Here is a 16387-nt window from a genome sequence, read left to right on the forward strand (position 1 = left end):
AAGAATGTTGTGAAATGGTGCTGATATTGCCTTGTCCTAAACAATAAAAAAAAAAATTCAATAAATTGAAATAAAAAAATAATTATAATTATTTTTTTTTAGAAGATATCGTGTATGACCAAAAAGAAAAAGTGATAGAGATTGTAAGGCCATCCAAACCTGTAAGGGATAATAAAGACCTTGAAAGAAATAATGTGATGATATTGCATCGGTGTAAACTGTAATAAAAACACAATTATTTATTGTCAAAGAACCCAGACTTACTGACCACTACCTGCCGAAAACCCTTGCGTTGATAGGTTAGACTGTGGTTAGATAGGAAGACCCTCTGGGATACACAGGCTTATTGTTTGGTGGTGGGCTAAATTTCTCATACATGATCAAAAGGTGAAGTCATGAGAATGATTTTTATTATTTTTTGGTAAACCACATCCCAGGATTAGAAGATGATAGTGTCTGCACTGAATTTTGTTGGATCTCAGGTTCCTGATAACTTTCACAGCATTTATGATTTTTTTCTTTCTTTTTCTTTTTTTATTGGGTTACTGCAAATTTACATGTGTTTTTAGTGTGAGGGAGAGAAGCTTCAGATGTTATTTTCTTCACTCAATACACAATCTAGGCGGTATTTTTCATTATTGCCTAAATAATCCTGTAATATGGAATAAGATTGTATACTGATTGCATCTGCCACAACTACATTGGACATTTGCTTTCCAAGTTCCTATGCCATTGTGAGATTCATTGTGTTTGGCAGTACTCACAAATTGATCAAGGGTGAAATAAGGTAGTACTTGTGACAAGTATTGGCTATATATTGCTAAAGCTTTGTATCACCTAAAGGTTTTCCACAGTTAGGATATTGACAACTAGTAGCATGCTATATTCTCACAGGAAAGTATCTTTGAATAGCTACTCTATTGATGATATTTCTAAACTATATTTAATCTTAGTTAACCTCTTAACCTTATTACATAATTTTGCACTGTAGGGAGTTAGGAAATAATTAACTAATACAACAATATAAGGGAAATTAGGAAGGAGTTAATAAGTTTTTAGCTAATGTGGGAATTAGTTTAGCTGATGACTACCATTTGATGACCCAACATTTCCCATCACTTGTGACCTGATAGGTTATAATGATTTGCTTTGATTGATAGTCTGCCCTGGTTACCTTATGAAACCTCTGCCCCCAATACCTTATTTGTAAACTGAACTGATCTAATGACCTAGTCAAATCTCTAACTTTATTAATTGGCAGGAGCTAACTTAGCTGGAAGCCGTTACGGTATTATAGTACGCTGACTTGGCCTTAATTTTGAATTATGGTGTGTAATTATAATGTGAGTGAAGTGTAAGTTCAGGGAACAAAAATACTGAATGGAGAAGTAAGAATAAGAATGAAAGAAAAATGTCATTTCCTTTCTTGTAATTCTTCAATATTTTTTAATGAAAGAATTAATTTTTGTCATCATGCTTTTTACCTCTTTCATTGGTAAACTCTGGAACTGTTCTGCTTCTACATTCCTATAACCACAACCATTCTAAGAGAAGACTGCCTGTCAAGCTTTTTGTCTCCAGAACTTTTATCAGCAAATGTAGCAGACACCATTTTTACTTAATTTGGAATATGGAACAATAGATTAATTAGCTATATAGTTTTTTTTTCTCTCTCTATCTCTCTCTCTCTCTCTCTCTCTCTCTCTCTCTCTCTCTCTCTCTCTCTCTCTCTCTCTCTCTCTCTCTCTCTCTCTCTCTCCTCTGTTGGCATATTTACTTGCACACACACACACACACACACACACACACACACACACACACACACACACACACACACACACACACACACACACACACACACCCGGTAGCTCAGTGGTTAGAGTGCTGGCATCACAAGCCAGAGGACCGGGGTTCAATTCCCTGGCCGGGTGGAGATATTTGGGTGTGTCTCCTTTCACGTGTAGCCCCTGTTCACCTAGCAGTGAGTAGGTACGGGATGTAAATCGAGGAGTTGTGACCTTGTTGTCCCAGTGTGTGCCTGGTCTCAGGCCTCTCCGAAGATTGGAAATAATGAGCTTTGAGCTCGTTCTGTAGGGTAATGTCTAGCTGTCTCGTTAGAGACTGCAGCAGATCAAACAGTGAAACACACACACACACACACACACACACACACACACACACACACACACACAAAAAAAAAAAAAAAAAAAATGACAAGATAAAAAATATTATGGGACTGCCCCAGTGCTGTTTTCTTACTAAAAGATAAGATAAAAGATTTGATTTAAAAACAAAAAGTGTTACTGTTGTTATTCAGGTTGATAGCACTATTGATAGTATATAGATGGGTACTTAAATCATGCTCTGTCAGTGTTCTGCTAGTCAACTTAGTCCCCTTTGATGGTCTTTCTTGGAGCACACTTAAAGTACCTCTCTCTCTCTCTCTCTCTCTCTCTCTCTCTCTCTCTCTCTCTCTCTCTCTCTCTCTCTCTCTCTCTCTCTCTCTCTCTCTCTCTCTCTCTCTCTCTCTCTCTCTCTCCAGCACTCACATTGTGTGAAAGTGCCAATCTATCCCATGCTTGTAAATCTTTGTCTGATTATCCCACGCTCATCTGTGCTCTGCCTCTATAATATAATGTTGTGTATATCAGGGCAGGATGTATTATGTATGTTCATGGCAGGACAGCTCTGTGTAGCAAAAATTATATGAGTATTTATAAAGATCTTTAGTTATCACATAAGATATTAAAGGAGTATGCACAGCTGTAGGTCTCTGTATGTATGCAAAATATTTTGGTATATGTCCATTCATGCATATGGGAACTTAGTATTCCAAAAATATGGAGGGTTTTAGATATTGAAATGGAATGCACGAAATGAACCAATCTGTAAAATAATGAAAGGTGTGTGAACATGAGGCAAAAGCAATTGCATAATTTTTTCATGTATGAAATATAAATTCAATTGTTAGGTACATGTTGAATTTTGTTTTCTATATATGTACTTTTCCTATGAAAAAGAAGTCATACTTTTTTAGTGGGTCTGGTTTTTCTCTCAAACCAACAAAACATGGGAAGTTGGTATCTCTTTTAAAACAATTGAACTTAGGATATGAAGCCATTTTGTATTTAGTCACAGTTTTGAATTTTTAATCTAACTAATATAACATGAGAGACATGGATAAGAATTCTACTAAAATTTAAAAGATTGCCAAATGCTTGCCAAGTATTTGTCATGTGTAATGTATATGTTATTGAAATGACCAGCTGTAAGTGTACTCTCTTTATAAGGAGACAGGATGGCAAGACCATTTTGTGTAACAAACTGCCAATTGTCAGTTAGTGTTTTCCTTTACCTTGGTGAACAAAAATGTAACAACTTTGTCTTAATCTTTCAAAGGCAGATTTCATTGTAACAGGACACTGAGAGTCTTTTGGTGGCAGCTTATTTGTCATGTTCTTGCAGTTTCCATCCTATGTTCTCATTGGCCCATTTACTGGCACTATCCTACTGAAATATTTATGATGCCTCACCCAGTAATCTCCATCCATTTTCTCTATACGGCCAAACTAACACCATCTGTTTATCCTTGATTGTAACTTTGCTGCTATATTCACAGCCTAGGCGCACACACACACACACACACACACACACACACACACACACACACACACACACACACACACACACACACACACACACTGTACATTAATGATATATATTTCTCTTTAAAACTTATAACCACATAAGTTGAGGGCTGTATCCTCTGGGCATCAATTGGTTGCTTTGTTGGGACTGTCATACAGCTGGTAGGATATGACATCAATTTTGAAAAAAAAAATTTCCTCACTTAGATTATTCTTTGTTTTCAACTGATGCTTCCAGTGTTGTGTCATATCCTTTGACAGTAATGTTCTTAAGTGCATATGTGTACAACATTGTCTGAGTGTATTGCTGAAGCAGAAATATTGCTCAGAATGTAGGATGAATTTTTAGCATGAGAATTACATTACCTTTGTTCAGGAATGTCACTGCAGCTTGCTGTGTCAACATGTTAGTCAAGCCATAAGGTATTGAGTTCTGAGTGATTTTTGATTTTCCTGGATTCTCTTGACACTACACTAAGAAACCTTGTGAGACTTACCTTTAGTGTATGGTAAAGAAATGCAATCAACACAATACCAGCTGGGCTGCAAACTGTCAAGTTCTAACTAGTTCTTGGTTATCCTTTACATAAAGAAATCTTGTAGGACCGTTTAAGTTCTCTTGTGTGTGTAATAAAGAAATACACTCTTTGAGATATGTAACTGTCTACAACTTAAAAAAGTGTGAGACATAAGATGGTCAACTGTGTAAGAGAATCATAAAGATGTTAAATGAAATGGTGATGGCATTATAGAACTTATTAACTAGCAGAGATGGGAGAGGAGTTACAGTAGATAAGCTTTGAGTTTGGTGTTGAACAGGAAACAAAGACCACCAATTTTGTTCTTTTTACGTAGTGTGTGTGTGTGTGTGTGTGTGTGTGTGTGTGTGTGTGTGTGTGTGTGCGTGCGTGCGTGCGTGTGTGTGTGTGTGTTATTTTCCTAGTTATATTTTATCTTAACTCTTGATGCATAGTGACTTGAGTGACAGGCTGGGATGCACATCATGTAAAAGAAGAATAGATAGATAGACGAAATGATAGTAAAAGTAAATAAACTATTCACAACTTCAACATGCTGTATAAATAAGTGAATCTTACTCCCTGGTGAGATATGAATGATGGGCCTGCTGTTGTTACATAATCTTGTAACACTGCATGCATCCCTTGCCTGTGTATGTAGTGTTGATGACTTCTCCAGTGTGAGAGGTGTATGAGAAACACCAAGGGTCCTGTAAATGTATATTGACAAAACAGTACATCCTGCCTTGACATCTCACAGCTTCACATGCTTAGCTAACTTTGGGGGTCTGTCTAGTATTGTTGTTGAGGATGTATTGCATCTCCTTGGGCATGATGGGAGTAAAGTAGTAGTTTCTTTTATCAAGAATGTATTATAGTGTGCCTTTTGGATTGTAAAGTGCACAGTTTGACATTCTTGGATGTTTAAGATTAAAAAAAGACACTCATGATGAGGTTGAAATTTGTGTTGTCATTGCTACTATGATGTCACTCATAAAATAACTAGGAAAAGTATGTTTTGACATTGTTGCATCTTCATTCACAAATGTTTTTATTTTAAAGTAAATTGACCTTCAAATGTGGTGTGGTAAATTACATGTTTTCCTGTTGCCAACAAGATTGTGTTGCTTTACTTTAGCTTGACTTTTTTCCTTAATTCATCAATTTTTATTTGCCGTGTATTTCTCTTGCTTTTTGGTACTGTATGATATGATCAGTGGCTATCTTTACATATATCAGGAAACAGGCAAGCTTTTTAATAGGAATGTGTTGTATTATCATGCCCTCAAGCTGTAGTGGAAGCCTTTTCTACAATGACACAGCATTGTCACAAAGTCTTACTACATTATCCTGTTGGAGGTAACGTTGGTGATTTGTCACTTGCAGCAGCCTTTACCATCAATGTTAGAACTTATTAATTCCCTGTGTAGAAAATTGGTGAATATAAGCTTATATTTTTAATTCTACTATTGTTGGTGATTTGTATCAAATCTTCAGATAACATAATCCTACAAATGATTATGCAAAAATATGTCCTCTGTTGTATCCTTCTTATAGACAAAATCCAACTATTCCACTCATTTCTTTAAACCACCATAGAGAGAGACATTATAAAGTGTGTAATCTATATCCTAGTACTCACTGATATGTGTGCTATTTCCATCAGATAAAAGCCATTTCATCCTTTTCATAATGAACAGTATGCATTGTCCATTGTTCTGTATTTCTCTGTAGTTGTGGTAATTTATGTATGTAGAGTTAAAAGGTAGTATTGATGTTCAATGCATTGTGTACATTGGCTTTTTTTTTATGAATGATGTATAAAGAGGTCATTTTTTCCACAGATTATGGATGGTGCTTTATATGGTGTATGAGCTGATGCCATCACTGTTGGTGCCCTCTAGTGACATGGCCCCTGGATGGTAGCCCAAGCTGCCAAACCCCCACACTTCCTCAGCCGCTGACCGTGCTGACCCGCCAAAAACTAGTGCCATCCACAGCACACACCAAAATTAAGCAATGTCTGCCAGTGTACGCACCACCCTTCAAACGGTGCCTGAGGCATTGCCAGCTGATCATGTCACCAAGTCGAAGGTAGGTCAGAGCTTGCTTCTTATTATTATATTATAGCCATGTTGTGTTTACCTGTAGAAGTCCTCACATTGTTATGATTTTCAGTTTGATTGAATACTTTGTAAGTGACCATGCAGTGTTTACCTGGAGCAGTGGTCATAATGTTAGTATTTTTATTCATGTGAAATGCATCTTGTAAATGGAAGAGAAATTTTCATGGTATTCTTGGATGTGAGGTGCAAAATGGTGATATAGAAGTCATTATGGAACATGTCTAAACTTTTGTTGAAATAACAGTAGTAATATTTTTTGTTGCAGTGTATGAGAAAAGTGTAGTTTTTATGTTAAAAGAAGTTTGTTTGTTTTGGTGTGAAATTAATGCCTGACTCATGAAGGATAGTGATTTTTTATTGATTTTTATACTGTTATGGCAAAGTGGAGGTCACACACACACACACACACACACACACACACGGCCCGGTAGCTCAGTGGTTAGAGCGCTGGCTTCACAAGCCAGAGGACCGGGATTCGATTCCCCGGCCGGGTGGAGATATTTGGGTGTGTCTCCTTTCATGTGTAGCCCCTGTTCACCTAGCAGTGAGTAGGTACGGGATGTAAATCGAGGAATTGTGACCTTGTTGTCCCGGTGTGTGGTGTGTGCCTGGTCTCAGGCCTATCCGAAGATCGGAAATAATGAGCTCTGAGCTCGTTCCGTAGGGTAACGTCTGGCTGTCTCGTCAGAGACTGCAGCAGATCAAATAGTGAAACACACACACACACACACACACACACACACACACACACACACACACACACACACACACACACACACACACACACACACACACACACATATTTCTATGCACAATCATGCCTATACCTGAACATGGGCTGCCTATGAGATGCTGGGTGGATCAGATATAAGACCAGGAGTTGTACATCTACCTGGGTTTTCAGTTAGGATTTTGTTTTAAGAGACTCCCAGTAATAATGCTGCTTCATTGTGATAAAAGTCTAACAACTGTATTAAACACAGTTTGTATCGTCTGTTAGCTATTGAACATTGTTTCTTTTTGGATATTTCAGTCATAGTTTCTTTAGGATATTTCAGTTAGATATTGCATTATAAACTGAATTAAAATTTAGGATTTTCAAGACACTAAGCCTGGTGTGGTGAAGGTGCTCTGTACAAGTAAGAGTTCTGAATCCTTGGTTGAATGGAGACAGATTGGGTGTGTCCTTCACATGGTATTCTCAGTCCACCTAGCAGGAAATAGGTGCAGGATGAAAGTTGTGGAGTTGTGACCTTGCAATCTGGCAAGAGTCCTAGGAAGTCAATTAATCTTCCCTCCTGTATGTGTGTGTGCTTCACCATCAACTTCTGGCATGAGTCAGTGTGAACTTTAGTAAGAAAGATCAGAAATAGTGTATGCTATGATATAAAGGTAGTAAACAGGTTTTTATAGCAATATATATATATATATATATATATATATATATATATATATATATATATATATATATATATATATATATATATATACACACACACACACACACACACACACACACACACACACACACACACACACACACACACACACACACACACACACACACACACACACACACACACACACACACTGCGTAGTGTAGTGGTTAGCACGTTTGACTCACAATCGAGAGGGCCGGGTTTGAGTCCCGGGGCGGCGAGGCAAATGGGCAAGCCTCTTAATGTGTGGCCCCTGTTCACCTAGCAGTAATAGGTACGGGATGTAATGCGAGGGGTTGTGGCTTTGCTTTCCCGATGTGTGGAGTGTGTTGTGGTCTCAGTGCTACCCGAAGATCAGTCTATGAGCTCTGAGCTCGCTCCGTAATGGTGAAGACTGGCTAGGTGACCAGCAGGCGACCGAGGTGAATCACACACACACACACACACACACACACACACACACACACACACACACACACACACACACACACACACACACACACACACACACACACACACACATGTATAGATTTCCTTTTTCGTGTTTATAAGATTTACATTTGAGTTATTGTCTTCCTGGCACAATAGTCATGAGGAAATGAGAAAGTAATTAATTTGTTTTGCTTTGATGTGCTGTGTCAGATTTTCAAAGTTCATTATTAGAGAAGGACTATGAAATTATTAGCAGAAAAGATGTACAATTTGATTTCAGTGTTGTACTTGGCTCTATTTACTGTATTTTTGAAAGGTCATGTTAATAATGGGATTCTGATTCTAAGATTTAAATCTCAAGTAAGCAACCAATGGCACTGCAAAGTATTTGGAATTTCATCTTTCATAGATTTGCATATTTTCTGATTTTCCTGTCTAGTGCAAAAGGAATTTTCTTCTTCGCTTTAAACATTCACTGGCTGTACATCTTGTTACTAGCTTAGTAATCATTAGCCATTTGCTATATTATAATGAATACAGTTAATAAATTTCCTCCAAATGGTTATTAAAAGCTTACTTTATTGTTAGAAACTTTTAGTGAGCAATTTTACTTCTTTGAGGCTCATTTCTTCCAATATCATCTTTGAGCACTAAGAGCTATGTGTACTCAGCTCCATACAGTGCACATGCTGGAAACACATGCTGATGCAGAAACAGACAGTGGAAGTTAGCCAGCTTGCCTAGGGAGGGAAAAAGCACAGTGTAAAGCCTCTGTGAGGTGCTGAAGGAGGGCATAGGTGAAACAGTTTTTGTTAGAAGAAATCCTGTACAAATTCAAAAGTGCACGTTAATATGTGAGAGCAGACCAGGCAGCAGAAGGTGAAGAGGCTGGCCTAGGTAATGAAATGTTTAGCAGGATTGCCACTGGACACTGTTCAAGTAGGAGAGGAGGAGTTTGCAGAGTAAGCAGTACATTCAGCTACAGAAGTTGTGGTGGGAGGAAGAGAAGGCTGGTGCAGAAAGAGAACTGTTCAAGGAAGTATCAGACAGACAGTAGTAGGCAACAGGAATTGAGGAGAGACCTAGTTGTTAAGAATAATGGCCCAAAACAATCAGCAGCTGCCAACTGAACAGCATGTCATTTGGGGGGTACAGCATTAGGTGTTGGTGACGCAGGGTTGTGGAAGCTGCATCATCGACTATATGGTATTTGTCAAACTTGCCTCTTATTCACTCCTCTCATTCAATGATGAAAAGATCTTCACTGTTCAAGTGTTAGTTTTATTTAGGTAAATTGAGATGACATCCAGGTATCAGATAATGAAATTGACAGCTTCTGATATTTAATAGCTTCTGATAAGATAATGCATCTCTATTCTATTTGGAAAACAAACATGCCAATCTGTAAATGAGTAAAGTAGATGAATATCTCTTTCCTTCGTATATTGATATACATTATGGAGAGTTTTAATACAGAATTAGACGTGGAGTGGGTGATTGGGTAAAACCGTAAAACACAACATACAAATGAAGTTTGATTTTTGGAAGAATGGCAGAAAGAAATCACTAAGAAAAATGCCCACAAATGATTAAGATATATGTAGTGGATGGTAGAGCACAGCAAACAGTGAAAAGAGAGGGGGTAGTGTTGGAGTTGGTGAGAGGAGAGTAAGAGGATTAGAGTCTGCAGATAAATGAGGACAGTTCTTGAGGGCAGGTATTACATATAGCTAGTCAGGTAGGCAGGTAGATAGATGAATATATATGTTCAGAGTGATTGTAACAGTTATTGGTTTAGCTATTGTGCATCTGAAAGGTTTTAAAGTTATCAGGACAAACTTTGAGGTAGAAATGTAGTGAACATGACTGTAACCTGTCTGATGAAACTAAACCTGCATGATGTGTTCATCCATCTAATACTAAGACATTTGCTGGAGATCATGTAGGGGTGCGTCCAGTCATGATACTTAGGTTGCAGAAGTAGATTAAGGAAAAAAATAATAGTAGTAGACAAATAAATGAAAAAAGAATGATGAATATGTTTAGTTGAATGTGTCTGCTGGGAAGTATTTAGTGACCAAGGAGACTAAATTAAAGTGGCACTTAAGTTATTTAACAACATAACTAGTTTGTAGAATAGGTGTTAGTTTTCAAGTTGCAGTGTGAATTATATTTATTTAGAATTTAGTAAAGAAGATAGTGGCCTTGGGGACTAATATAAAGAAGTTCTTATAATTGTATAAGTTACCCGTGACAGTTTTGTCCTAAATCAAATGGCTAGTAAGTATGAGAGAGCTTAAGGATTAGTGTTCAAAAGATGTAGTCCAATATTTAAATTAAGAAATTTAGCTAACAGGAAAGTGAGAGATTGAAATAAAGATCCACCTACAAGTTACTTATCACCAAAGTATTCCAAATTAAATAGCTGGTAGAGTGTGCAAACTTCTGGACGAGTTTTTGAAAGCTGTTGTCCAATATTTTGTATGGAATTATTTGCTGACAAGATAATGGCAAAGGAGACTTTTTAAAGTAAAGAACAATTTGTAAGTTTTCTAACTAAAGTATCCCAAATTGAATGATTAATGGAATGGAGGAGCTGAAAGATAGTCTATATTTATATGAATTTGAGCTAACAAGATAGTGAGGCTAGGAGGATGATATAAAGAACCTATTAATATCTTTAATTAAGTGGCTAGTGGAACGGAGGAGTAGAAGGATTAGTTTTCAAAAGCTGTCGTCCATTACTTTAATGGAAAAGATGTAGGTAAGAAGATAGTGAATGAATATTGGAGTGTGGGAGCTGAAAGGTTAGTTTTTAAGAGATGTAGTGGAATAAATACTTAATATATATACATTTCATTCAGTCTTCTACACAGTTTGGTTGTTATGAATGTTACAAAGTTATTCCCTTATACTTGTGATTCCGACCTGGTGATATTTTAAAAATTTATTTTGCAATGTAACCCTTGATTAATGTGTCAGTTTTGGTTGGTAATGGAGAGGTGTTAGTCAGTCAGTTTTGGTTGGTAATGGAGAGGTGTTAGTCAGCCATTTTTGGTTGGTAATGGAGAGGTGCTATTGTGTCTGTTTTGGTTGGTAATGGAGAGGTGCTATTGTGTCTGTTTTGGTTGGTAATGGAGAGGTGCTATTGTGTCTGTTTTGGTTGGTAATGGAGGGTGCTATTGTGTCTGTTTTGGTTGGTAATGGAGAGGTGCTATTGTGTCTGTTTTGGTTGGTAATGGAGAGGTGCTATTGTGTCTGTTTTGGTTGCTAATGGGGTGGTGGTAGTCAGGTTTTGGTGATAATGGGGAAATTGTTAGTATGTCAGTTTTGTTGTGTAATGAAGAGGTGCAGTTGTGTCAGACTTGGTGAGTAATGGAGAAGTGTGTTTTGATGATGGAGAAGTGCCAGAAAAGTCAAGGAAATGAGTTAATGAATGAATCAATGTTGTTGAGAATTGAGATGTATGTGATGTATTTCAGTACCATGATGAATCAGGTTACAAACTGAGAAAAGCTCCAGAACTGTTGATTTACTGTAGAAAATGAATAATTTGGGGATATGTAGTGAGGTACTCTTTTGAAACCTAGTGAGTAAGGGAACTTTCTTATTGATCGTATTGGTTTTCAAGATTCACAGGGTGTAGGAGGCAGTTAGTGTAATTAACATGAGGCTCTGATGCAGAAATTTTCTGCCGTTTTTGGTGACCATTTTTTGTCTTGTAAGGGATTCACGTTATTTTAAATGGAAGTGAATTACAACATCTGACATATGCCTTCATTAAAAGTCTTCATGATAATTTGTTATATGACCGTATTATTTTTTTTTTCCTCGTTACTTTTGCTATTAAAAATTGTGCTATATAATTTACATATTTGATTTAATGTTATATTCTTTCCATTTTCTGACTGGTTTTGGAAAATTAAAGCATAGGACTAATTTATCAAAGGCACAAGACGTAATGGAAGTGGTTAGTGTTGTAGTGTGGTGGTGCCCTCGTTGAGTGTAGGCTTACTGTGGAGTGCCTCACAACGGCCTCCCTCTGATAATAGAAGCAGGAGGGCGGTGTGGGTGTGTGATGGTGGTGGTAGGTGAGACGGACAAGTGACTGGCGAGGTGAAATGTGAGTGTTGTGGTCATAACCTGTTGTCACCACTGGAGTTCATTTGACTTGTTTCCCGCCAACCACTGAGCTAATCTTGACTCACTACGACTTTCTCACTTAATTTTTTTCTTTAATGCACTTGGTAGTACTGCACTTTATGACAAAAGTCTTTTGTATTATTATCATGATTTATGTTTATAGTTAAGATATCTTTAATTCTGGGTGCTTTTATATACATAGTTTTGATGGATACATTGCGCGTTGTTTAATATCTTTTGTGAAAAATCATGAAATTTCAAGTATTGGTAAAAATCAGCTTGCTTCCACTTATGATACTTCCTTCCACTGAGCGTTGTCTCTCCAGCTTAAGTCCTCAGATCTTCCCGCAGTCAATCAGTTGTCAAGTCTTGTAAGGAGATTATCAGCAGATCACAGGATTTAAGGTCGAGGACAAACACGAAACACAGCGAGAGTGAGTGCGGGTCAAACTTGATAGAATTGTGACCACGACTGTACCAAATGATTGATTTCCACTGTTGTGATGGCGGTGATGAGTGGAGCGAGGAGGGCCGAAGACTGTCTAGGAAGCGGATGCACACCCCACCCACCTGTTCATCCTCCCGTCTAGCTTGGTTGGTAAATTGGTATGTACCGTGTAGCTGGAGAACGTGAGGGAGGCAACGTGTGCATGATGACGCAGATGTGAGGGGATTTGTATCCATCCCAGACACAGCTTGCCATGCACCTCTTTAGATTTATTGTTTCAACGGGACTTGAAGCTCCCGTGCGATTCTTGAGGCTTTGCTGGACCTTGATTAGTGACTTAAGTGACACTCGTAAGGAATGCGCAACTGCCGGGCTTCTTGAGGTGAGCGAAGAATGTTTGCACCGGTGGTAGGAATGTGGCGCCGCTGCTCCACAAGGTGGCTATTGTAGGCGATGAATAGAAGTGTTATCCTGCAGTGAAATGCACCAGCTTGACTTCCATTACTTCCACGTGCACTCGTTGGCCGCCATGCCGCAGGGTGTAGATGTGGTAGTAAGCAGGCGAGCGGCGACTGGGAGTGTGCGGGAGGAAGCTAATTTTCACAGGTGTTGCCATTTATAATTAACAGATGATTATAAATTTGAAGAGATGATTGATTTGTTGTAATTACTTTTTACTTCTGGATTTGGTAACGCGAGTCTGGCTTACATCCACACTGCGTTAACTGTGACTAGAATAGCGTTGAGGTGTCATGCATTATTTTTAGTAATTTTTCACATATATATCTTTAATTTAAGTAGCTACTGAAGAAAGATCCCAGCTCATATATATATATATATATATATATATATATATATATATATATATATATATATATATATATATATATATATATATATATATATATATATATATGCATGTATGTATGTATGTATGTATGTATGTATGTATGCATGCATGCATGCATAAGGGTGGGGTGCGATGGCAAGCGGTAACAAAGAGTTTGGCCAATGCACGGATCTCAGTTGACCAGCTGATCGATGGCCAGAACTTGAGCGAACAGGACTTAGTCGTCTGCTGTGTGGCGAAGCTGAAGGTCCGTTTGTTTGTGCAGCTCGAAACACTCGAGCGGGGCGGTGGAGGTCAGCAGCGAGTGGTAGCCGGACCTGGGGCCTTTATAGTCCCCCAACTGTGCACCACTGAGTCTCCCGCAGCCGTGGGCCAGCAGGGCATTACCTTGCCGGGCGCTGGGCAGGCAGAGAGGCCCGCCGTGTTGGAATGTGCCCGACTACTTTCTCTGGGACACTGCTGCCGTTGCTGCTGCCTCTGCTACTAAAACTTTCATTGTTTTAATAACTGCGGTGCGGATGAGAAGACCGGGGGTAAGGTGTGTGTGTGTGTGTGTGTGTGTGTGTGTGTGTGTGTGTGTGTGTGTGCTTATTGTCTGTGTCTCTCTCTCTCTCTCTCTCTCTCTCTCTCTCTCTCTCTCTCTCTCTCTCTCTCTCTCTCTCTCTCTCTCTCTCTCTCTCTCTCTCTCTCAACAAGCCTCCCTTTCATACCTGTGTCAGGTGGGAACGTGCGCACGCTCTCCCTTCAAGGTAATGCCAGAAACAATACCTGCTTGATTCCGACCACAAGCAGAGGTATATAATCTCTCTCTCTCTCTCTCTCTCTCTCTCTCTCTCTCTCTCTCTCTCTCTCTCTCTCTCTCTCTCTCTCTCTCTCTCTCAAATAGCTCTTGATTATATATGGAAATTGGCAATCATGAAAGCTCGATTATTATTATTATTATTGTTGTTGTTGTTGTTGTTGTTGTTGTTGTTGGTGATGGTGGTGGTGGTAACAGTAGCAATACTTAGCCAGCACCACTACCGCAAGCAACACAGTGTCATAAGAATTAAAGCTATTTCCATCAGCTACCTTTACCATTACTATCACCAGCACTTAACTTTCACTGTACGCATTTGCCGTCACACTGAGAAACACGGAGGGACTTAGATGAAAGGGAAAATGGGGTAGGTAGGTTAGGCCAGTCCAGGGAACAACACCACGACTACCTAGAAGCAGCAGGGGAAGCCGCCGAAGAAGCCCAAAGAGACTAGGCGCACACTTTAGGGTCGCACAGTAGGTCATCGATCAGAAAATGCCTGCTTCCCGACCCGCTTCCCGACCCTCTGTCTCTCTCTCCCTCTGTATCTCTCTCTGTACGTGGGCGGCGAACACCAGCTCCCGTGGGCGTTGGGCGAGACCTGGGACGGGATGGGGGCGTGTAGGTGATGAGTTAGGAATGTGATGATGGTGTAACGTGCGGTAGGGTCATTTAGGGTCACTTAGGGTCAAGGTCACCAAGCCCCGAGGGAGGTTAGGTGACATGGTGATGGGTGGTGATTAATTCTGTGTGACCTTTCATTGCCTGGTGGTGTTTTCCGTCCCTCCACTCACCCCCTGTCCCTCGCCGTCTCTCCCTCTCTCCTCCCCGTGACCGTGGTGGTGATAATGGTGATTTGGGAGGGCGGGGTGGGGAAGGATGTGGTGGTGGTGATGTGATTGTATTGAAGGGTGGTTTGGTGCGTTTGGTGATTTTATTTAAGTATTTTTTTGATAGTTTGTATTTTTAGTGGTGTATTTAGTTCCTTATTCAATGCGGAGAGATGGAGTAGAAATAATCAGTGGTATACTTGTTTTTGTGTCTTATTTTCTTTCTTTCTTTATTTTTTGGTATGTTTATATATATATATATATATATATATATATATATATATATATATATATATATATATATATATATATATATATATATATATATTCGTCTTGCAAATGTGTACCTAGTTAATTATTTGTATTTTCCCCATAGTTTATTACATTTTGTTTTATGTTTTTTTATTATACTATCTCACAATTTTAATTAACTCCACATCACTGTTTTATTATCAGTGAACACACACACACACACACACACACACACACACACACACACACACACACACACACACACACACACACACACACACACACACACACACACACACACGTCCGCTCCCATGTAAAATACGCGCACGGTCGCCTTTATTTTATGACGAAGGCGGCGGCGACGTATTGATCGGCGTGTAAACAAGAATACAGTACTCCACGCGCGTAACAAGTACTGCTCTCTCTCTCTCTCTCTCTCTCTCTCTCTCTCTCTCTCTCTCTCTCTCTCTCTCTCTCTCTCTCATTAAAGTGTTCCTCTGTAGGCTAATTGGTTTATTTCTTTTTCTTGTTGTGCTTGTTCTCCTTTTCTCATTATTATTATTATTATTATTATTATTATTATTATTATTATAATTATAATTATTATAATAATAATAATTATTATTATTATTATTATTATTATTATTATTATTATTATTATTACTACTACTACTACTACTACTACTACTACTACTGATAGCGTTTTGATAGATATATCTGATTTAATGTCCTTTTCCTTTCCCTTCCATAGTCTCTCTCTCTCTCTCTCTCTCTCTCTCTCTCTCTCTCTCTCTCTCTCTCTCTCTCTCTCTCTCTCAGCACGTATGCCAATGTGTTTTCAATATGGAGAGAGAGAGAGAGAGAGAGAGAGAGAGAGAGAGAGAGAGAGAGAGAGAGAGAATC

General features: G+C 38.7%; 1 protein-coding gene across 4 annotated transcripts in view; it reads left to right on the forward strand.

The window, feature by feature from the left end:
* The window catches only part of LOC123520258 (serine/threonine-protein kinase MARK2-like), a 126017-nt gene that overhangs the window by 2262 nt on the left and 107368 nt on the right, over positions 1-16387 (forward strand). For 3 of the 4 annotated variants that reach the window (XM_045282374.1, XM_045282377.1, XM_045282381.1), the window contains exon 2: positions 6010-6259. In XM_045282374.1, the coding sequence (XP_045138309.1) occupies positions 6185-6259 (75 nt within the window). In that variant the 5' untranslated portion in view covers positions 6010-6184. Of the gene's footprint in view, positions 1-6009; positions 6260-13849; positions 14137-16387 lie in introns of those variants that run through there. The other variant, XM_045282380.1, reaches the window with a different exon arrangement.

This window comes from Portunus trituberculatus, chromosome 46 (genome assembly GCF_017591435.1).
Source record: "Portunus trituberculatus isolate SZX2019 chromosome 46, ASM1759143v1, whole genome shotgun sequence".
Lineage (NCBI taxonomy): Eukaryota > Metazoa > Arthropoda > Malacostraca > Decapoda > Portunidae > Portunus > Portunus trituberculatus.